Source organism: Aquarana catesbeiana, linkage group LG10, assembly GCF_042186555.1.
Source record: "Aquarana catesbeiana isolate 2022-GZ linkage group LG10, ASM4218655v1, whole genome shotgun sequence".
Taxonomy (NCBI): domain Eukaryota; kingdom Metazoa; phylum Chordata; class Amphibia; order Anura; family Ranidae; genus Aquarana; species Aquarana catesbeiana.
In genome coordinates this window covers 35,847,772-35,872,566 of record NC_133333.1, presented here as the reverse complement: position 1 = coordinate 35,872,566, position 24,795 = coordinate 35,847,772, and the positions used below count along the sequence as shown (strand labels likewise).

The following is a 24,795-nucleotide window of genomic DNA, read 5'->3' as shown; positions in this document are numbered from 1 at the left end:
TGATATATTGCTCAAACATGCCATGGAAATATGTGAAATTACACCCCAAAATACATTCTGCTGCTTCTCCTGAGTACGGGGATACCACATGTGTGAGACTTTTTGGGAGCCTAGCCGCGTACGGGACCCCGAAAACCAAGCACCGCCTTCAGGCTTTCTAAGGGCGTGAATTTTTGATTTCACTCTTCACTGCCTATCACAGTTTCGGAGGCCATGGAATGCCCAGGTGGCACAAAACCCCCCCAAATGACCCCATTTTGGAAAGTAGACACCCCAAGCTATTTGCTGAGAGGTATAGTGAGTATTTTGCAGACCTCACTTTTTGTCACAAAGTTTTGAAAATTGAAAAAAGAAAAAAAAAAATGTTTTTTCTTGTCTTTCTTCATTTTCAAAAACAAATGAGAGCTGCAAAATACTCACCATGCCTTTCAGCAAATAGCTTGGGGTGTCTACTTTCCAAAATGGGGTCATTTGGGGGGGTTTTGTGCCACCTGGGCATTCCATGGCCTCCGAAACTGTGATAGGCAGTAAAGAGTGAAATCAAAAATTTTCACCCTTAGAAATCCTGAAGGCAGTGATTGGTTTTCGGGGTCCAGTACGCGGCTAGGCTCCCAAAAAGTCCCACACATGTGGTATCCCCATACTCAGGAGAAGCAGCTAAATGTATTTTGGGGTGCAATTCCACATATGCCCATGGCCTGTGTGAGCAATATATCATTTAGTGACAACTTTATGAAAAAAAAAAAAAAAAAAAAAGTGTCACTTTCCCGCAACTTGTGTCAAAATATAAAATATTCCATGGACTCAATATGCCTCTCAGCAAATAGCTTGGGGTGTCTACTTTCCAAAATGGGGTCATTTTGGGGGGTTTTGTGCCACCTGGGCATTCCATGGCCTCCGAAACTGTGATAGGCAGTGAAGAGTGAAAGCAAAAATTTACACCCTTAGAAATCCTGAAGGCGGTGATTGGTTTTCGGGGCCCCGTACGCGGCTAGGCTCCCAAAAAGTCCCACACATGTGGTATCCCCATACTCAGGAGAAGCAGCTAAATGTATTTTGGGGTGCAATTCCACATAGGCCCATGGCCTGTGTGAGCAATATATCATTTAGTGACGACTTTTTGTAAATATTTTTTTTTTTTTTTGTCATTTTTCAATCACTTGGGACAAAAAAAATAAATATTCAATGGGTTCAACATGCCTCTCAGCAATTTCCTTGGGGTGTCTACTTTCCAAAATGGGGTCATTTGGGGGGGGTTTTGTACTGCCCTGCCATTTTAGCACCTCAAGAAATGACATAGGCAGTCATAAACTAAAAGCTGTGTAAATTCCAGAAAATGTACCCTAGTTTGTAGACGCTATAACTTTTGCGCAAACCAATAAATATACGCTTATTGACATTTTTTTTACCAAAGACATGTGGCCGAATACATTTTGGCCTAAATGTATGACTAAAATTGAGTTTATTGGATTTTTTTTATAACAAAAAGTAGAAAATATCATTTTTTTTCAAAATTTTCGGTCTTTTTCCGTTTATAGCGCAAAAAATAAAAACCGCAGAGGTGATCAAATACCATCAAAAGAAAGCTCTATTTGTGGGAAGAAAAGGACGCAAATTTCGTTTGGGTACAGCATTGCATGACCGCGCAATTAGCAGTTAAAGCGACGCAGTGCCAAATTGGAAAAAGACCTCTGGTCCTTAGGCAGCATAATGGTCCGGGGCTCAAGTGGTTAAGTCATGGATTGTGGAAACTAACTAGTGTTGGGTGATTGTATATAGTGTATACCACATTTACCACTGACTAATGCAGAGTTGCAATGCAAGATCAGCTAAAAGTAGTTGGATCTGTATGTGCGTTATAATTAATCGAAATTAGTTGATTAATCGATTAAAAAAAACTATTAATCGAACACGAAAATTTTAATCAGTAACAGTATATATACACAGTATCTCACAAAAGTGAGTACACCCCTCACATTTTTGTAAATGTTTTATTATATCTTTTCATGTGACCACACTGAAGAAATGACACATTGCTACAATGTAAAGTAGTGAGTGTACAGCTTGTATAACAGTGTAAATTTGCTGTCCCCTCAAAATAACTCAACACACAGCCATTAATGTCTAAACCTCTCATACTGGTCACTGGAAGTTCAACATGGCACATCATTGCAAAGAACTCTCTGAGGATCTGAAAAAAAGATTTGTCGCCCTACATAAAGATGGCCTAGGCTGTAAGAAGAATGCCAAGACCCTGAAATTGAGCTGTAGCACTCAGAACAGGCCTCGCCATGGTCGACCAAAGAAGTTGATTGCACGTGCTCAGCGTCATATCCAGAGGTTGTCTTTGGGAAATAGACGTATGAGTGCTGCCAACATTGTTGCAGAGGTTGAAGGGGTTAGCCTGTCAGTGCTCAGACCATACGCCACACACTGCATCAAATTGGTCTGCATGGCTGTCATCCCAGAAGGAAGCCTCTTCTAAAGATGATGCACAAGAAAGCCCGCAAACAGTTTTTCTGAAGACAAGCAGACTAAGGACGTAGGTTACTGGAACCATGTCCTGTGGTCTGATGAGTCCAAGATAAACTTATTTGGTTCAGATGGTGTCAAGTGTGTGTGGCGGGAACCAGGTGAGGAGTACAAAGACAAGTGTGTCTTACCTACAGTAAAGCATGGTGGTGGGAGTGTCATGGTCTGGGGCTGCATGAGTGCTGCCAGCACTGGGGAGCTACAGATCATTGAGGGAACCATGAATGCCAACATGTACTGTGACATACTGAAGCAGAGCATGACCCCCTCCCTTTGGGGACTGGGACGCATGGCAGTATTCCAACATGATAATGACCCCAAACACACCTACAAGATGACTACTGCCTTGCTAAAGAAGCTGAGGGTAAAGGTGATGGACTGGCCAAGCATATCTCCAGACCTAAACCCTATTGAGCATCTGTGGGGCATCCTCAAGCGGAAGGAGTGCAAGGTCTCTAACATCCATCAGCTCTGTGATGTCGTCATTGAGGAGTGGAAGAGGACTCCAGTGGCAACCTATGAAGCTCTGGTGAACTCCATGCCCAAGAGGGTTAAGGCAGTGCTGGAAAATAATGGTGACCACACAAAATATTGACACTTTGGGCCCAATTTGGACATTTTCACTTAGGGGTGTACTCACTTTTGTTGCCAGTGGTTTACACATTAATGTCTGTGTGTTGAGTTATTTTCAGGGGACAGCAAATTTACACTGTTATACAAGCTGTACACTCAGTACTTTGTAGCAAAGTGTAATTTCTTTAGTGTTGTCACATGAAAAGATATAATAAGTAGTCTCCGCTCTAATTTATCCCAAAGGTGTTCTATCGGGTTGAGGTCAGGACTCTGTGCAGGCCAGTCAAGTTCCTCCACCCCAAACTCATTCGTTCTTGTCTTTATGGACCTTTTTTGTGCACTGGTGCGCAGTCATGTTGGAACAGGAAGAGCCCATCCCCAAACTGTTCCCACAAAGTTGGGAGCATGAAATTGTTCAAAATGTCTCGGTATGCTGACACCTTTAGAGTTGTTTTCACTGGAACTAAGGGGCCAAGCCCAACCCCTGAAAAACGACCCCACCCCATAATTCCCTCCTCCACCAAATGATTTGGAGGGGTGGCCCAACACTTTTGGCAATATAGTGTGGATGAGCGAGTTTGGGGTGGAGAAAGCTTAACTGACCTGCACAGAGTCCTGGTCTTAACCCGACAGAACACCTTTGGGATAAATTAGAGCGGAGACTGCGATCCAGGCCTTCTTGTACAACATCAGTACCTGATCTCACAAATGCGCTTCTGGAAGAATGATCAAACATTCCCATAGACACACTCCTAAACGTTGTGGACAGCCTTCCCAGAAGAGTTGAAGCTGTTATAGCTGCAAAAGGTGGGCCAACTCAATATTGAACCCTACGGACTAAGACTGGGATGCCATTAAAGTTCATGTGCGTGTAAATGCAGGTGTTCCAATACTTTTGACAATATAGTGTATTTGCTGTAAGAATTTTTATTTACTGCACTGTATAGGACTACTGAACACCTCGCTCCCATCTGTTTTCCATTAGAGTGATGTGTTCTGTAGGTCACAGAGAGATCTGAGAACAGTGTAACTTTATTTTATTAGCTCATTTGATTTATTTTCATCAGTAGGTTATTTTATATCAATATACATAAAGTATTCTCGATCTTTGGCACAAGACCCCACAAATAATTCAGATTATTCATTCATTTATTGTGGTATTTTAGAAAAATACTGCATTGTGGCCACACGATGGAGCTGATGATCATAGGCAATAATATAATAATATAATATAATAATAATAATAATAATTATTATTATTAAAAAAACACATTTCACACATATTACAAACATTATGGGGATTATTCACAAACGTTTGTGTGACTGCCGAGATATTTGCACCATGATTTTTTTTTTTAATAGCTAGACCCCAAAGTAATGGGAAAGCCACAATTTTACAGTTGTCGGTAGAACAGATGGTGAGGGTAAATCTTCCAAAAGAGAATACACCCTTTAAAGTATGACAAAAAGAAAAACTTTTTTTTTGTTTTGGATAGAGTGGAAAGGGGTTAGAACACATATTAGTTTTATATTTTTCACTGTTAGAGGGGATCCACCCTCTCTTTTTGTCCTGTTTACCATTGTGCTTGAAAGTGATTTTAAAAGAAAATTCGAAATTTTTGGTTGTCCCCAGAAAAGAAATAGAGGGGAAATCTTCCAATGGGGACACAAGTTCTGGTGACCTGGAGCCCCAAGGGATTCCATTAATTTGCAGGGATTTTCTCTCACTTCCTGTTTTGGCTATGGGACAGGAAGTGAAGGTAAATCTTCCCAATGGGACACAGATGGCTAAAAAAAAAAACCTTTGCCTTTAATTCTACCTTACCTATTCTAACTGACCTTAAATGTGTTTGAAAATAAGTGATCTCACCTGCGCAGATGACGCCAACATCCTGCTTGTGCTGGCAGAACGGGTTCCCCCACATTTGATGTTTGCACTGCCACAGGTCTGACTCCTGCCCAGCGCACGTGACATCACTGAGCCAAATCTTCCCACTGCCGGGTCCGAAGGAGGTCGCCTGGACCAGCACAGCCTCACCGTGGGAGGAGCTACAGCCCAGATGGCGACAAACCACTGCTGCTTCCTTTTCTTGCCAGGATTCACCGCATACGGTGCCCCATTCGCCCTGGTGCTTCACCTCCAGTCTCCCCTCACACTCTGTATCCCCTCCCACAAGCCTCGGCTCCACGGGGGCAGCTGTAAAAAATAAGCATAGAAAAAATATAAATGACATGCCAAGGTTAAGTTACATACAGTACTTACTAAGTACTGTATACTCTCCCTGACAATATCTTCATCATATTTATTCAGGCACTCACTTGATTTCATACCTGTTGGGCTTATTACCATATGGAGCAGCTTTGTTGGCTTGGTCAGTATTCATATTAATGTGCATGCTAAAAAAAACTTTCATATTTTGAATATATAAATATATATATATATACTGTGGCTTTATTATTATCTCTGTATTATAGAACACATATATACATAGTACATGGGCAGCCCTAAAGAAGACTGTAAACCTGAAATCTCGAAACTTTGTCTTATTCTTCAGTTTTAGTATAGGGTTCTTTGCTTAACTATGTGCTGCTATTTTATACACGCATATAAGCCCTGTTCTTCCTTCTTTTAGACTATTTTATCTTGTTATTCAATAAAAATGTATACTTTTTTTATACATTTGTGCCTTAGAGGTTATTTGTGCAATGTGCCCACGATAGTCCCGTGTTTTGGAGGGTTCTAGCCTTACCAGCCAAGGGTTATAAATCATTCGAAAGCATGTTTGTCTCTTGATCCTAGCAAAATTCTTTAAATGATTCCATGGCACATGTTATACCTGAGCAGATAACGCCGGCGTCATCTTGGTGTTTGCACCTGCCACTCCCCCACATGCGGTGCTGGCAGGCCCATAGGTCAGGTTCGTCCCACGCACATTTCACGTGGCTCAGCCATATGCGCCCTGATCCAGCCCCGAATGAAGCCGCTCTTACTTGGATGATGTTGGTAAAGTTACAGCCCAGCTGCTTGCAAACCACGGCTGCTTCCTGACGGCGCCAGTTTACTCCACACACGGTGCCCCACTCCCCGCGGTGCTTCACCTCCACTCTGCCCTCACACTCCGAGCCTCCTCCGACCAATCTCAGCATTTCAGCTTCACCTGCCATGAGACAAAAAGAGGTTAAAGAAAACTAGAATATATTTTTGGAGTTTATACTTTTTTTTTACACTGATGTTTCGTACGCGGAGTGACACATCCCATGTCTCCACCTCCATGTCTGCTCTGGTAATAGTGAGTGTGTGGATGGATTTTCATTCAGAGGCCGAGAGTCTGAGGGGTGATAACAAAGTGATAAAATTGAGTCAGGCAGAATCCCGTTGGATACATGAGCTCCGTACTTTAACGCCTCTGGGTCATAATGTTGAATTTGATCTTAATTGCTTCATCTCTAATTATTAGAAGTGCTGTTTTATAAATATTGTTTTCTTGGGCCATTCATTTTTTACAATGGGCATTATTATGATTTCCTTTGTATTTAGTACCGAATTAGATCCTTGATTTTGTAGAATCATTTTAGAGCTAGAATCTTTTATGTGTTGCTGGCCTATATTTATAAACACTTTGGAATTTTTAATCTCTCAATTGCCTTAATTATCTGGATCTGTATTTTTATGATGGACCACTAGAGGGAGTCTCTCCATTCCTCCCCCATATATTTTTTTCATTTTAATGTTTTAGTTCATTTATATACATGTATAACATCTTTTAATCAACTATAATACAATTATCTTTTATAATTAAACTTTTTTATGTATGAAAACATGGTTAATATTTAGGAATTAGAGATTTGTTTAGGAATAATGTTTTAGTTTATTGTGCACAAGGAGCGCCGTTTATTTTTACCGATACGCTTGTGTCAGAGGGGTTGCCATGGTTACCCCTCTCCCATAAGAACGATCCGTGTCCGCCTTTCTTCATTCCCTTTGAGAAAGTGACGTGACAGTCACGCAACGCGTCAGGGAGAAGAGAGGTGGTATTGCTTGGCTACTTGTCTTTCCGATCACGGCCGGGATCGGTGAGTCAGTGAGCCGGTTTTAAAAAGTTTTTGCTGATGCTGTCATTTTTTGAATGTAAGTGGGTTATTATTTAATAAAAAATCGATGATTTACATACTACACTATGGAATCCTTCCCCTTATTCTTTTGAGCAAACACTGCTTGAGAAACTTGGAGATCGGGAGACGCTTTATCACATACACCAAGGCTGATATCATCCTGTTGGGAGCTGACAGCGTTCAAAACCACCTGCAGGCACAGACTGCGTGAGGCTATTTTTGGGCTGTTATCGCTCAGCCGGGAGGTGAGAGGCTGGGGGAACCGGTTTATTTTTTATACACCTGTTTTTCTTCACCGGGGATATGTGAAAGATTTTCTTTGATTCATCACGAAGGAGATATGAATGGGATGCTTTGCTAATATATTTTTTTAGTTTAGAAACTACTTTTATTCACTTTGGGACACTTTTATTGGTATCACATTTAGTGTGACATTTATGCTGGACACTGGTTTTTCTATTTGCTGGTGTGTTATTAGTTGTTCACTTAATTAATTTTTTGTGGAAGATACATTGTTTACTTAGTAGAAACTTTTGTCCGATTTGATACACTTTTTTTGCTAACTGATAACTTATTCCTATATTTATTTATATCAATTTTGGATGCTGCACAAACATTTGCACAATAATATTTATAGAGTGTATTTTTATAGAGTGTAATTCAGAGATTATTATTGCTTTCAATTATTTTTACTTATGGATTTATTTATTTAAGATTTATGGATTATTTAAACAGAATTAATTATGTAAATTTGTGTTTTAATTATTAGGACCGTAGTCGATTTATTTAATTATTTATCCATTCACTTGTCTTCACCTTGGATGCTGCACCGAAATATTGTTTGCACACATTTTTTAGGAACACTGTGTTTTTGGAGTCACGAGCTTTATTTATTGCTTTTTATAATTTAGGTCTGAAAAAAGGTCACCAATTATTTGGATGTCAATTATTTAGTTCCCTTAATTAGCTGCACTCTTTTGATGCAACATTGATTTGCTATGATTCTTGGTTGCACAAAAATGGTGGAATATTAATCTACATGAACTGGATCCTTACTTGGAATTTCTTTTTCCTGGTGGGGTTATTAGTTCCTTTGTTACATAGCTCATCCCTTTTAAGTTATTATTAGTTATTCACGCATCATAGGAATTCTTTTTGAATTGCTACCTGCATCTTCTTACAGGCTTTTATTCCTTTGGTGTCCATGGTTTTTTTCCTTTGGCATCCCAGGAATATACCCATTGATTTAAGCGCCTTAGTTTTACCCCCCATATCATTTGTTTATAGGTGTGTGAACATTATCATCTGGGGTCGTTATCCTTTGCTCCTTTGATGAGCTTGATATATATCATTGTTGCTTTATATATCCTTATTTGGCTTTGGCACTTAGCATTATTCCTATACTATCATCAGTTATCCACGCACTTTAGAACCACTGTCATTTTTTGAGTCTTTTATTGGCATCTTTCATACTAGCTTTTATATTCTTGGCGTCTCAGGAGTTTATTTATTTAGATTAGCGCCGCAGATTTATCCCTTCCTAGAGTGTGTGGATGGATTTTCATTCAGAGGCCGAGAGTCTGAAGGCAAGCAGAAGTAAAAAACATATAATGTGTAAATTTTCCTTAATTTTTGGTCAAATATTTATTCGTGATAGCTGTCATCATCACTTATGGTTAGATTCAGTTCCAAAAAGTCAATATATGCGCCTAAGGCGCAACAGCACCAAAATCGAGGGCTTTAGGTGCAAGCTAAGATCTTAACCTATAGGTTTATAGAGAAAGGCTATTCAGCTCAAGTCCTCGAACAGAGATTAACTGAAGTCCAGGAATTGAGTAAGGATCAACTTTTGGTTGAGAAACCCATAGTGACCAGTAAACAAAACATTTTTTCTTGGCCTGTTGTTACTGGATATTTCCACCAAAATGTTTTGATTAAAAAACTTGTACGTCCCAAATGGGGTGTCTGGGGGCACTTGGCGATGACCCCACCTTCTGCTTAACTCTCAGGATAGACTACATTGTTCCCACACGTTTCCTACTATGGTTTTGCCAATAATACACGTTCAACCTGCTTACAATGGTCTAATGTATGGCTAACACTTTTCTTATCTTATTTAGTGTGTTTCTCACTTATAGTGGCTGCTTACCTTCATTTTTATTTATTTTATCTTTTTCTTATATTTCATGTTTTGAAGTAGTGCGGTATTTTTCTTACTGTTTATGGCTAACACTGTTTCTCTTCTGTAACGTCTCTACTGAAACTTTAATAAAAACATTGAACAAGAAAAAAAAAACTTGTACGTTAACACTGGCATATATTGAAAAATGACCACATACTTAGCCCCATTCTTCCTGACAAACCACGGGTGGTGTATAGAGAAGTTCCTTCTTTGAAGGACTCACTAGCACCCAGTGTTTGCGATCCCCCTAATAATAATAAACGAATGTTCTTCCAGAATTTGGTAGGATATCATAAGTGTAAAAGATGTACTGTATGTTCCATTAATAGTATTAGAGATAGAAAAACTACCAAATTTATTTCTAATAGTACTTCCCAAAAATTTCAAATAAAGCCCTTCATTACATGTTTAACTACCCATGTAGTCTATCTTTTGACCTGCCCCTGCGGATTACAATACGTTGGACGTACGATACGACCTCTCCAGGTAAGACTCAATGAGCACATTGGGAATATCAGGAGAGGTTTTAAAAGTCATCCAGTTTCTAGGCACTACCTAGAGGTACATAATCGAATCCTTAGAGGCACCTCTTTTATAGGTATTGACAAGCTGAAATCACATTAGAGAGGAGGAGTTTCTAAACTCGAAATTAGCTGGATATATAGGGTTAAATGTCTCAGACCTTTGGGCCTCAATGCAGACATTGAAATGAATGCTTTCATTGCTAATGCTTAATATATACATTTTTATTATTTTTCATTTGTATATACATGTTTATTATGTTTATGTGTTTATATATATATATATATATATATATATATATATATATATATATATATTCATGAACAATAATTGCCGCGCTAAATACAAAAATAATAATATAACATGTGAAATGAAATAAAGTGACAGTAGTCAGTCCATAAGATTTCTATATAAGTCCATACAGAAATAAAGTGTTGTTGCAACACGTGTCCAAATGATAGTGAGCGACTGTATACCCAAGTGCGCCTTCCATCATATAGATACAAGATGTGCCTTTACCAGATAGCTAGACTCCACATTATAGGAGTCTAATCACGCATGGAATTACACATCATAAAGGATCCATCCACTGGAGGTAGAGAAGGGTAGCGTCACGGGTGTTGGTGCTGGTTAATCACTCTTTCTCATGGAGGTTTATGTAAAAAAGGCAAAAAGTCGCCAAGTAACGTAAAACCAGGGTGGTTTTATTGAGAAAATGCCATTAAAAGTGAACACAATTCCAATACAATGTAACAAGTGGATAAAAAGGTTCACATATAAAAATTTGCAGATCAGAGTAGCATGTAATTGCTGGACATAAACTCCGCCCTACTAGTTTCATCATACATGATGTCATCAGGGGCATGATGTCCCTGATGAAAAAGATGCCCCTGATGACATCATGTATGATGAAACGAGTAGGGTGGAGTTTGTGTCCAGCGATACCACGCTGCTCTGATCTGTAGATTTTTACGTGAGAACCTTTGTTCTTGTCAAATTTGTTTATTGAATTTTAACAATTAGTATACATAAGTACATATGGTGGCCGCAAAAGAAAAGATCACATATATGGTGATAATATTGAATTGTAGTTCCAACATTAATTAAAATTAGTTTAACTAAAACAAGTTTAGCATGGATCTAACTACTTAAAAGATTGCATCATACATTGTATAAGAGAGGATAAAACCAACTTAAACCAGGTTAATATAAGATGACCTTAGATAAAAAAAGGGGTCTTAATTATTATCAAGAGTATAGTTTTTAAATAAAAGTTAAAAAAAGAAGAAATAATTTATTATAGAATCTAAAATCTTATTCTACATTGGTATAACCAATTAAATAAAAGTTCTGCTACCAGTACTATATAAAGAGTAAATTGAAAGAGGAGAGAGAGAATAGGGGGAAAAAGTAGAAGAGAGAAAAAAGATAAAAGAAAAAATAATCTTAGGTAGGAGAAAAAATAGATAGGGAAGAAAGAAATGAGAGGTAGTAGGGATCCCCGGGGTAGTACATGGTAATAAACACATACCATGAATGCAGAGACTAGAAGTATAAATCAAGATTACCAAGGACTTAGTAGGGAAGCATCAAAATTGGAAGGCAAAAAGTGAGTCACCCAAGGATTCCATATATTCTCAAAGTTGGATATTTTATCTTGAGTTATAGCCTCTGTTTTGGCATGGATCATTGCTTGATTGACTCTATTTTTAGTTTCAGCAATTATTAAGGACGGGGATTTCCAGGCCTTGGCAATTGTTTGTTTTGCGGCTGTAGTGATCTGTAATAGGAGTATTTGAATTGGCGGTAGGAGAGAGTGGCCAGTTTTAAGTTTAAAAGTGCTATTGTAGGATCAGGATTATGTGAGAACCTTTTTATCCACTTGTTACATTGTATTGGACCTGTGGTCACTTTTAATGGCATTTTTTCAATAAAACCACCCTGGTTTTTATGCTATGTGGCGACTTTTTTACATAAACGATGAGAAAGAGTGATTAACCATCACAAATGTCCGTGGCGCTATCCTTCTCTACCTCCAGTGGATGGATCCTTTATGATGTGTGATTCCATGCATGATTAGACTCCTATAATGTGGAGTCTAGCTATCTGGTAAGGGGACATCTTGTATCTATATGGTGGAAGGCGCACTTGGGTGTGCTCACTATCATTTGGACACGTGTTGCAACAATATATCACTTTATTTCTGTATGAACCTATATGGAAATCTTATGGACTGACTACTGTCACTTTATTTCATTTCATTTTATATTATTATTTTTGTATTTAGTGTGGCAATTATTGTTTATATGTATTTTGACACAATTTGTTCTGTTGTGTAATTGCCAGCAGCTTGCTTCTTAATGCTTTTTGTTTCTCATTTTTCCACTTTCACCTGCGCAACCACAACCCCTCCCCATTTCTTAATATATATATATATTCGTATTTGTATTTATTTAATTTTTTGGGTAAAGATTAACGATTTATCATGTCCACTAGAGGTCCTCATTTCAAAGTGATGACTGGATAATAATATATATATTTTTTTGAATGTTATATATCGGGTACTATTTTTATATTAATTTTATTTTCACCCACTTTTTAAACAGTTCTGTGGATTAGATCCATTTTTCTTTTAAAATAGTAAGACGGGTTTCCATATTCTGAAGTCACATTGAAGTTTGATTCCTTGTATGCAAAGAGTACTTACTCAATACACACTGGTTGCAAGATGGCCGCCAGGTGAAAACGAGGCTTGGTTGTCTCTTCGTGTTATAAAAGGTAATGGTGCAGCGCATCGCCCGTGCCCCTGGCAGACATTACGTATGGCGAAACACGTCAGGCGGAGCTACGCGCTGACGTCATCATACCCCACGTGACCCCAGAAGTGCGAATTTTGTTTGCCGGCAAGTTTTTTTATGATGTATGTACATCCAATATAAAGATTTTAAGCAATAAACACATTTTTAAAGATAACGCACTATCTGAGCCTTTATTCCTCTATACGCTTTGTGCTATCTCGGAAGATCGGGATCGAGGAAGGGAGTCGGGCGGTAGTTGTATGCTGGGAAGGACACTCTCAGACTGCCAGGGTATTCCTGAGCCAGGATCCACCCTAGACCCCACAGAGGGCTGTATCTGCAGGTATGTGTGACCTGGCTGCTACAAGGAGGTCCACTCCTTCCGGTAAGAGTCCCCACTTCTTTGAGTGATTGCCACACGGAGATCTCAACTTTTTCCCTTGGTGGTGGTGAAAGCCCCGGATAATTTCCATCCTGCTGGAACTTTCTCATTGCAGAACTTCCTACACTCCTTATCTTTCAGAGACTTTTACCTTTATCAATACTCCTGTACATTCACATGTGTTATTGATTTCCATATATTATTGTTTTACATGTTTGCTATTTTGATTCTTTGGTTTATTCACATTATATTGAACAAGTGTGACTTTTACGTTTTTAAATATTTATTCGTACAACAGGATTTTAAATAAATAAAAAAAAAAAAAAAAAGATTTAAAAATTCATGCATTAAAATTGATTTGAAACTATTAGCTTATTAAAGGGACCTTTGCTACAGACATACCTTCCTGTATGCATTATGCAAAACTGCCTGGTGCTTAAATGTGACCTTGAATTTGATCAAATGAGCATACCAGGTGTTTCAGCAATTCCTCCAAATCATTGCACATTTTAATTATTTTAATGAGGTCCAATAAGTGGGAAATTTAAAGGTTACATTTTACATTAGGGTGAGGGCCTGCTAGAGCTATTATTGCTGCTGCTTATGTATTAAAGTGTGGCTGTTCCCAGACTATGGATGTTAAAGTAGTGCCTTGAAAAAATATTCATACCCCTTGAAATTTTCCACATTTTGTCATGTTACAACCAAAAACGTAAATGTATTTTTTTCGGATTTTATGGGGTAGGCAACCTTTTGCGCACAGTGTGCCAAAAAATGTTTTCAAAGAAATCAAGCGAGCCGATTTTATAACAAAAAAATGTTAACTTCACACTCTCAATTCCGAAAAGGATTTTTTTGTAAAGTAAATGCTGTAAACTACTTGAGTAATAGTGACTAATTAACCTCCTGCACTCTCATGCCTTAGATCAGCCCCAATTCCTGCACCTTCACACCTCAGATCACTGTACCCCCTGAAAATCTGTCCCCCCACTGTACCCCATTGCTCCTCTGTCCCCTCACTGTACTACCCTGCACATCTGCCCCACCACTGTATCCCCTTGCTCTTCTGTCCCACCACTGTAACCCCCCTGCTCATCTGCCCCAACAATGTACCCCCTTTCTCATCTGCCACACCGCTGTATCTCCCTGCACATCAGCTCCACCGCTGTGCCCCCACACTCTTCTGTCTCACCGCTGAACCACCTTCTCACCTGTCCTAACATTGAACCCATCTGCTCGTCTGCCCCACCACTGTTCCCCCTGCTCTTCTATCCCACCACTGTAACCCCCTGCTCATCTGTCCCACCAATGTACCTCCATTCTCCTCTTCCCCACCACTGTACCCCCCTGCACATCTTCCCCACCTCTGTACACCCTGCTCTTCTGCCCCACCTCTGTACCCCCCTGCTCTGCTGCCCCACCTCTGTAACCCCCTGCTCTTCTGCTTCACTAATGTACCACCCTTTCACATCTGCCCCAACACTGAACCCCCCCACCCCCCCTGCTTAACTTTTCCACCAACGTAACCCCCTTCTCATCTGGCACAACACTGACGCCCCTACTCATCTGTCCCACCACTGTATCCCCCTGCTCATCTGCCCTATCACTGTATTGTACTCTTCTGTCTCACCGCTGAACCCCCTTCTCATCTCTTCCACCACTGTACCTCCTGCACTTTTGCCCAACCACTGTACTGCCCTGAACATCTGCCCCACCGCTGTACCCCCCGTTCCTCTGTCCCACCGCTGATCCCCCTTCTCATCGGTCCCACCACTGTAACCCCCTTTCTCATTTGCCCCACCACTTTACCTCCTGCACATCTGTATCCCCCTGCTCTTCTGCCCCACCACTGTAACTCCCTGCTCATTTGTCTCACCAATGTACCTCCTTTCTCCTCTGCCCTTCCACTGTACCCCCCTACACAACTGCCCCACCTCTGTACCCCCCTGCTCTTCTTCCCCACCAGTGTAACCCCCTTCTCATCTAGCCCATCACTGAACCCCCCCCTGCTCCTCTGTCCTACCACTGTAACCCCCTGCTCATTTGCCCCCATCACTGTAGCCCCCTTGCTTTTCTGTCCCACCGCTGAACCCCCTTCTCATCTCGTCCATTACTGTACCCCCTGCACATCTGCCCCACCATCGTACCTTTCTGGTCTTCTGTCCCACTGCTAACCCCCCCCTGCTCAACTGCCCCATCGCTGTACCCCCCTACTCATCTGCTCCACTGCTGTATCCTCTTCTCATCTATGATATGCATGATATGCAAAGTGCTGCAAGGAAGCAGAGATAAGACACATCTACCTGTCCTGGCACACTCATCCTGCTGATTCACCTCTCACATCCAGCCCATGTGTTTGTATGTGATGTATGTGATGTCACATACAAGCATCTGGAATGGATACGCAATGATGAGCTCAGGTCAGGGGCATTTTCTGAGAGCAGTGGGCCTGTGTGCAAGATCTGGCCCCCGCAGCTGAGAAAATGTGCAGCGCCAAGCGCCGCAGCAAAATTGAGTGCGATTTTCACTGTGCTGAATACTGGCTGTGGCAGGGGGACAGGGAGTGCAGGGGTTCAGTAGTAAGTGATGCAAAGTTCAGGGGTCAGGTGTAAGTAACCCAGAGTTTAGAGGTTGGTAGTAGTAGATGATGCAGAGCTGAGGGGTCAGTAATAAGTGACACATACACACATATGTATATCTATATCTATATATATATAGATAGATATAGATATCTATCTATATATATATATATATAGATAGATATCTATATCTATATATCTATCTATATCTATCTATCTATCTATCTATCTATCTATCTATCTATCTATCTATCTATCTATCTATCTATCTATCTATATCTATATATCTATATAGATATATATCTATATAGATATATATCTATATAGATATATAGATATATCTATATAGATATATATCTATATAGATATATAGATATATCTATATATCTATATAGATATATATATATATATATTTTTTTGTTCAACAAAGTTCCCAGAAGCCTAACAGTATATCCACAACACCTGGTTGTGGTTTTCTCAATTACAGTGAAATCCCTTCTTTCTGAGATTGGTAGTGACAACAAAGCGAGTCATCTTCCTCCAGATGGTGGGTGGGTCTAGCAGGACTGTGATTGGCTTTGGCAGGGGCCAATCACAGTCCTCCTCTTCCTGGAAACAGGGACCGCCCCCTCCCCACCAGCAGAACTGCACCCAAACTCTTCCCCATCACAAAAGCTGATGATCGCAGCTACAACAAAGTTAGATAACAAATGTGTGAGGGTACAGTGCCTTCCCCCCAGTGCAGGTGCGGCATGGGGAATTGTGAGATTGGAATGCATTAGCGTCTCACTGACACTTCCCTGCACTGCTCTGCTGATGGGGAGGGAGTCGAGTGCCGGCAAAAGAGGCTTTGCGTGCCGGGGGTTGCCTATCCCTGGTATAGACCAACACAAAGTGGCACATAATTGTGAAGTGGAAGGAAAATGATAAATGGTTTTCCAATTTTTTTACAAATAAATATCTGGAAAGTGTGGTGTACATTTGTATTCAGCCCCCCTGAGTCAATACTTTGTAGAATCCACTTTCGCTGCAATTACAGCTGCAAGTCTTTTTGGGGATGTCTCTACCAGCTTTGCACATCTAGAGAGGGACCATAGGCGTGCGCACAGGGGGTGCCTGTTTGATGCAAATTCACCCTGTTTAGACCCTTGATATTTCATCAAAGCCCCCTAATGGGGCTCCAAAAAAATGTCCTACTGGCACCAGTCTCTGTCCTACTGACACTGCCCACTGCTTTACTGAAACAATCAGTATACATACACATGCACACACATGCATATGTGCTTGAGCCTTGAGGTGCACCCCCTAATGCAATAAGCTGTGCACACCTATGAGCATGACATTTTTTTGCTCATTCTTCTTTGCAAAATAGCTCAAGCTCTGTCAGATTGGATGAAGAGCATTTGTAAACAGAAATTTTCAAGGCTTGTCACAGATACTCAATTGGATGTAGGTCTGGACTTTGACTGGGCCATTCTAACACATGAATATGTTTTGATCTAAACCATTCCATTGTAGCTCTGGCTGTATGTTTAGGGTCGTTGTCCTGCTGGAAGGTGAACCTCCACCCCAGTCTCAAGTCTTTTGCAGACTCTAACGGGTTTTTTTCTAAGATTGCCCTGTATTTTGCTCCATCCATCTTCCCATCAACTCTGACCAGCTTCCCTGTCCCTGCTGAAGAAAATCATCTCCACATCATGATGCTGCCACCACCATGTTTAATGGTGAGGATGGTGTGTTCAGGGTGATGTGCAGTGTTAGTTTTCCGCCACACATAGTGTTTTGCTTTTAGGCCAAAAAGTTAAATTTTGATCTCATCTGACCATAGCACCTTCTTCCACATGTTTGCTGTGTCCCCCACATGGCTTTTCACAAACTGCAAACGGGACTTCTTATGGCTTTCTTCTTGCCACTCTTCCATAAAGACCAGATTTTTGGAGTGCACGACTATTATTATTATTATACAGGATTTATATAGGGCCAACAGTTTGTGCAGCGCTTAACAAAATTAAGGCAGACATTACAGTTACATTACAATTTGGTACAAGAGGAATCAGAGGGCCCTGCTCATTAGAACTTACAATCTAAAAAGGGAGGGTCAATTGATACAAAAGGTAATAGCTGTGGGGGATGAGCTGATGGAAGAAGTAAAACAGTGTATTAGTTAGAAGCAGGATAGTAGGCTTCGTTAAAGAGAAGGGTTTTCAGGGATCCTCTAAAGATGGATAGATTAGGGGACAGTCGGACAGATTGGGGTAGGAAGTTCCAAAGGATTGGAGGAGGTCTGGAGAAATCCTGGAGGCGAGCATGGGAGGAGGTGACAAGGGAACTAGAGAGCAGAAGGTCTTGGGAGGACTGAAGAGAGAGGCTTGGTTGGTATTTTGGGACTAGTTTAGTGATGTAGGTGGGGGCAGAGTTATGGATGTCTTTGTAAATTATTGTTAGTACTTTGAATTTTATTTGTGGGGTGAGTGGAAGCCAGTGGAGGGATTGGCAGAGAGGGGTGGAGGACACTGAATGATAAGGTGGATGAGTCTTGCAGCGGCATTCATTATGGAATGATGGAGGATTAGTCTATGTAAAGGTAATCCAATGAGGAGGGAGTTGCAGTAGTCGAGGCGAGAGATAACCAGGGAGTGAATTAGAAGCTTGGTGGTGTCATTAGTTAAAAAGGGGCGTATTCTAGAAATGTTGTGGAGGCTAAGGAGGCAAGATTTGGACAGGGATTGGATGTAGGCCTGAAAGTACAGTTCAGAGTCTATGGTTACCCCTAGCACCCTGGCATGTGGGGACAGACTAATAGTTGTCCTGTGGACAGATTCTCCAACCTGAGCTGTGGATCTCTGCAGCTCCTCCAGAGTTACCATGGACCTCTTGGCTGCTTCTCTGATGAATGCTCTCCTTGCCTGGCCTGTCAGTTGAGGTGGACGGCCATGTCTTGGTAGGTTTGCAGTTGTGCCATACTCTTTCCATTTTCAGATGATGGATTGAACAGTGCTCTGTGAGATGTTCAAAACTTGGGATTTTCTTTATAACTTAACCCTGCTTTAAACTTCTCCACAATTTTATCCCTGACCTGTCTGGTGTGTTCTTTGACTTTCACGATGTTGTTTGCTCACTAAGGTTCTCTAACAAACCTCTGAGGGCTTCACAGAACAGCTGTATTTATACTGAGATTACACACAGGTGGACTATATTTACTAATTAGGTGACTTCTGAAGGCAATTGGTTCCACTAGATTTTAGTCAGGGGTATCAGAGTAAAGGGGGCTGAATACAAATGGACGCCACTTTTTTCAGATATTTGTAAAAAAAAAAATTGTAAACCATTTATCATTTTTCTTCCACCTCACAATTATGTGCCACTTTGTGTTGGTCTATCACATAAAATCCCAATAAAATACATTTACGTTTTTGGTTGTAACATGACAAAATGTGGAAAATTTCAAGGAATATGAATACTTTTTCAAGGCGATTTAAAACAACTGACTTATGTTGCTGCAGACACCTTGGAGAAATTCATCCTCAAAGTAGACATGTGCAGAACAGAAAAATTTGTTTAGTTTCGGGTAGATTCATTATGTTACTAAATTTGTTTTGTTGATTTATTCCAGAATTCATTTAGTTTTGTTTTGTTTAGTTTAATTTTGTTTATTCATTTTTTAATGAATTACGAATTTTCGTAGCAATTCGGATCAGTCGAAAAATGATCGACCGATTCAAATTCTGTGTGAAGAATAGCTGGTTGTTAAGGAGCGGGCCAGGTAGCCATGACTTATCAGCTGTCAGTGGGCTTCCCCGCTGACAGATGAAATGTAAGCAAAAGAATGTAAGCAATGAAAATTGAAAAATAAAATGGTGTCACCCCCCCCCCCCCCAAAATCCATACCAGACCCATATCCGAGTATGCAGCCTGACAGGCTAGGAAATGGGGGGGGGGGGGCGAGAGAGCACCCCCCCAATGCACCTTGTCCCTATGTTGATGGGGACAAGGGCCTCTTCCCCACAACCCTGGCCTGAATCTGGAAGCCCCTGGATCCCGCCCCCCCATGTGAATGCATATGGGGTACAAAGGTACCCCTACCCATTCATCAAAAAAGTGCTTTGAAAAGGGTCTGGTATGGATTTGGGGGGGTATGCCGTTTTTTTTATTGTTTGTTTCTTTTGGCGTGGGGTTCCCCTTAAAATCCATGTTTTTTTGCATTTTTCATTGCTAGCATTCTTTTGTTTACATTTCATCTGTTGAGTTAACTGATGAGTCATCGATTGTTAAGGACCCGGCAGCCGTTTTCCCAGCCTGCTCCTTAACAACCAGCTATTCTTCACACAGAATTCAAATTGGTCGATAATTTTTCAACCGATCCGAATTCGAATAGTTCCTAAAATTTGGAATCCGTTAGAAAACAAGTATATGAAACTAAATTAAACCAATTTCAACTAAATTTGTTACTATTTAATTTGGAGATTCGGATACATCAGGATCTCAGAATAACCAAAAATTTGTCCAAATTTATATTCTGACCTAAACGAATTGCACATGTCTACCTCAAAGTTCATAACACAAGCACTGAAATTGCAGCTTCTCTCTTCTTATTTTCTATGGCAGTGAACACTTGCGTGCCTACCACCTTTCTAATGTAAACAAAAAGTAGGTGGTTTAATTTGTTATAAATGGACAGAAAATGGACTTCAGTCTCTTTTGTGATCTTTAAGGAATATTTGCTCCACAATATATGCAGCTACAGAGGTCAGGGCTGACTTGTTTTAAAGTTATTTTACTGTTTATTAATCCCCATAGTTTGGGCACAGGTGTCCTCTAAAGTGGTGGTCTCCAACCTTTCGGACCTCACAGATCACTAAACTCACAATTTTGAATCCCACGGACCACCGACATGAATTTTTACATGCCTTACACACAATGCTCTGGCTTTCTGCCCCACTCTGCCCCCTCCCTGCACTCTGCATCATACTCTTGCCCTCACACAGACTCATCATTGGATCCTGCTTTCTTATCCAGCCATGTGCTCAAGCTCTGTGCTCCCTCCCACAGTCTGTGATCAGTGCTGCCATTGGAAGTCCCTTCCTTCTTCAACCTCCCAATCTCTGCACTACTCCCGGTGCCTCCATCTGAGTTCAGAGGAGCCGGAACTACAGAGGAGGCATCGGGTATCAATGCACACTGAGCGTATTGACTTGTCAGTGTGCATTGAGAACAACACTGGAAACAACATTAGGTGGTTACATCCACCACAATGTTGATTTGCAGCAGAACCCCTGGGGACCACCAAAATTTTCTCTTGGACCATCAGTGCCACGGACCACTGGCTGGAGGCCACTGCTCTAAAGTGATCCTGAATACACCTCTGATACTGAGGAGTTGTCTATTCCAATCAGAACAAGATAACTATAGTCTTTTTATGATGTTTCAGTTTTGGAAAGCTTTACCTGAACAGATGACTCCTACATCGTTTCTATGATCACAGATATCACCTTCTTCAATGGAATATTTACACTCCTTCAGTGATGTCTCTTCTCCTGAGCAAGTCACATCAGTTAACCAGACCTTGCCGATTCCGGCCCCAAAGGAGGATGCCTTGACGGAATGTGTTGGGGCTTGGGGACAGCCTAGCTGTCTACAGACCACCTCTGTATTCTTATCACTCCAGGCGTCATCGCAGACTGTGCCCCATTCTCCCTGAATGTTCACCTCCACTCGTCCTTCACACCTGCCATCTCCTCCGGCTAATCTCAGATCCTGCAGGACATCTGTGAGGAATTGAGAGAAGACAACAGGCTTACTGGAGAAGACTGCTGCACTAAAACACTCTGGAGGGCTCTGCTCCTTCTTCTTTCTACCTTTCCTCTCTCATCATGCTCTGAACTGCTGGAAGACTGTACTCCTTCCTCTAAATCACCTCTCATAAAATATATGGTGCTATTCTGGAGGACTATTGCTCCGTCTAACTCTTCTCTCCTAAAATACTCCACATGGCCTGAAGAGTCTGTTACTTATGGAATCTAACTGTTCTAAGTGCCGGTTCACACTAGTGCGATGCGAGAACCCTGCAAATCCAGTGCGGATCGCACCTGAATCGCACAGTGGTTCACACTGAGATCTGTGAACCGCTGTGGGTGTCAATGTAAAGTTAGTGACACCCCCAAATCGGTTCGTAGATCGCGGTGCTAAATGGTGCAGGAATCGGCTCGCATAAGTGTGAACACCCATGCGATCCGATTCCAGTGCGGACCAAAAAAAAGGGTCCTGCATCATTTTGGTGCGAATGAGATGCGATTTCAGCCATACAGTTTGCATGGCTGAAATCGCATTGCACAGACATCGCATGTGATGTGAACAGCAATGTGCAGTGCGAATCGAATGCGATGTCTGGCATTGCACTAGTGTGAACCCAGCCTAAAATACCCTGAACTGCTGGAGGACTCTGCTCCTTCTTCTTATGCTGCGTACACACGAGCGGTATTTCCGACAGAAAGAGTCCGATGGGATTTTTTCATCTTATATTCCGACCATGTGTATGCCCCATCGGACTTTTTCTGTTGAAAATTCAGACAGACTTATATAGAGAACATTTTCTATATTTTTCCGATGGAACAAATTACTATGCAATGCATGACTCTATCCACTGTATATATGGGGTGGAAAGGAGAGAGGGGGCGACGCCTGAGCGTCTTAATGGACTGGCCACCGCTGCTCTCCTCTCCTCTACTCAGACTGCACTGCTGGAGGGCTCTTCTCCTTTCTCTATCTGACTCTTCTCTCCTGAAATACTCTGCACTACTGGGGGACTCTGCTCCTTCCTCTAACTCTCTTCTTCTATAAAAAAAACTCTGTACTGCTGGAGGACTCTGCTCCAGGGGCGGACTGACCATTCAGGCACTCGGTCACTGCCCGAGGGCTCCATGCCACTAAGGGGTCCCATCAGGGTTGCCAGCCTCAATAAAACCAGGGACAGTATGTAAAAATGTGTGTTTTTTTAAAAATCCCAAGATTATAGCTGCCCCGCCTCTCCAGTACCTTTTCAGTGTGTGTATGTGTATTCTGTGTGTATATTGTGTGTCTGTGTGTGTATACTGTATGTGTATGTGTATACTGTGTGTATATTGTGTGTCTATGTGTGTATACTGTATGTGTGTGTGTATACTGTGTGTGTATATTGTGTGTGTATACTGTATGTGTGTGTGTGTATACTGTGTGGCCCCATAATCTATTGCCTGGGCTCCCCATAATCTCCTATTGCCTGGGGGCCCCATAATCTCCTATTGCCCGGGGGCCCTATAATCTTCTCCTATTCCCCGGGGCCCCATAATCTCCTATTGCCGGGGTCCCCACGAGTTGTCAGTCCGCCCCTGCTCTGCTCCTTTCTCTAACTAACACTCCTCTCCTGAAATAATCTGCACTACAGGAGGACTCTTCTCCTTGCTCTATCTGACTCTCCTCTCCTGAAATACTCTGTGCTATTCTGGAGGACTCTGCTTCTTCCCTTATCTGACTCTCTCCTAAAATATTCTTTGCTATCTTCCTCTCCTGAAATACTCTGTGCTATTCTGGAAGACTCTGCCCTGCCCTCTGTATAATTCAAACTTTGTGTATACGCTTGACTCTGTTCCCTGACTTACTGTATTTAATTTCCATAGCATTAAAAAAATCTACAAATACAAAAATGCACTTAACCGCTTGCCGACTGGCTCACGCCGATATACGTCGGCAGAAGGGCATGTACAGGCATATTAATGTACCTGTACGTTGCCCCTTTAAGAAGCGGTTTGCGGGCGCACCCGCCGCAAACTCCGTGAGTGTGATCGTGGGTCCCGCGGACTCGATGTCCGCGGGGATACCCGCGATCATCTCACGGAGAGGAAGAACGGGGAAATGCTGACGTAAACAAGCATTTCCCAGTTCTGCCGAGTGACAGGACACTGATCACCGCTTCCTGTAGTCAGGAGCGGTGATCAGTGTCGTGTCACACATAGCCCCTCCCCCCCACAGTTAGAATCACTCCCTAGGACACATTTAACCCCTACAACGCCACCTACTGGTTAACCCCTTCACTGCCAGTCACATTTACACAGTAATCAATGCATTTTTAATCGCACTGATCCATGTATAAATGTGAATGGTCCCAATATAGCGCCAAAAGTGTCCGATCTGTCCGCCATAATGTCGTAGTCACGATAGAAATCGCTGATCGCCGCCTTTACTAGTAAAAAAAAAAATTATTAATAAAAATACCATAAAACTATCCCCTATTTTGTAGACGCTATAACTTTTGCGCAAACCAATCAATAAACGCTTATTGCGATTTTTTTTTTACCAAAAATATGTAGAAGAATACGTATCGACCTAAACTGAGGAAAAAAAATGCTTTTTTATATATTTTTTGGGGGGATATTTATTATAGCAAAAAGTAAAAAATATTGCAATTTTTTTCAAAATTGTCTCTATTTTTTTGTTTATAGCGCAAAAAATAAAAACCACAGAGGTGATCAAATACCACCAAAAGAAAGCTCTATTTGTGGGGAAAAAAAGAACGTCAATTTTGTTTGGGAGCCACGTCGCACGACCGTGCAATTGTCAGTTAAAGCGACGCAGCGCCGAATCGCAAAAAGTGCTCTGGTCTTTTGCCATCCAAATGGTCCGGGGCTTAAGTGGTTAAAAACTACAAAAAAGTTTAAAGAAAATACTCTGTGATGAAAAATGTGTGAAAACAAATCCTAAAAATGCATTCATTTCTTCTACAAATATGTAGATGTTCAATGATGATCCTATAGTTATCTTATGTGGTCATTCTTCTTGCCCATAAAGGAGTTGCCCTTTAAATAAAACTATCGACCTAAAATTGATGAGTACTTACCGGTGTTATAGCACAGAGCAGCTCGAAGCAGAAGGACAAGAGTCCCTGTAATGAGTCCTCTGCTCTGATCCATCGCAGCTCAGAAGCATTTTCAGAACAACACAAAACGTTTCCAGCTTTTCCAGCGTTGGATCTCAGCACTATCTTAGGAGAGGAATGCTAAATTCATCCCAGAATGAAATCATATCCATCTGCTCCCGCTGCAAAAGCCAAGTCATCTCTGACCTCCCAAAATGTAACATTTC

General features: G+C 41.3%; 1 protein-coding gene across 2 annotated transcripts in view; it reads right to left on the bottom strand.

Annotated features, from left to right (window-relative positions):
- Nucleotides 1–24,795, bottom strand: part of LOC141110576 (scavenger receptor cysteine-rich type 1 protein M130-like) — a 59,606-nt gene extending 34,811 nt beyond the window's left edge. For both annotated transcript variants that reach the window (XM_073601986.1, XM_073601988.1), the window contains exons 1-4: nucleotides 24,551–24,795; nucleotides 21,126–21,446; nucleotides 5,943–6,263; nucleotides 4,976–5,302 (exon numbers count right to left, since the gene is read on the bottom strand). In XM_073601986.1, the coding sequence (XP_073458087.1) occupies nucleotides 4,976–5,302; nucleotides 5,943–6,263; nucleotides 21,126–21,446; nucleotides 24,551–24,623 (1,042 nt within the window). In that variant the 5' untranslated portion in view covers nucleotides 24,624–24,795. The remainder of the gene's footprint in view (nucleotides 1–4,975; nucleotides 5,303–5,942; nucleotides 6,264–21,125; nucleotides 21,447–24,550) is intronic.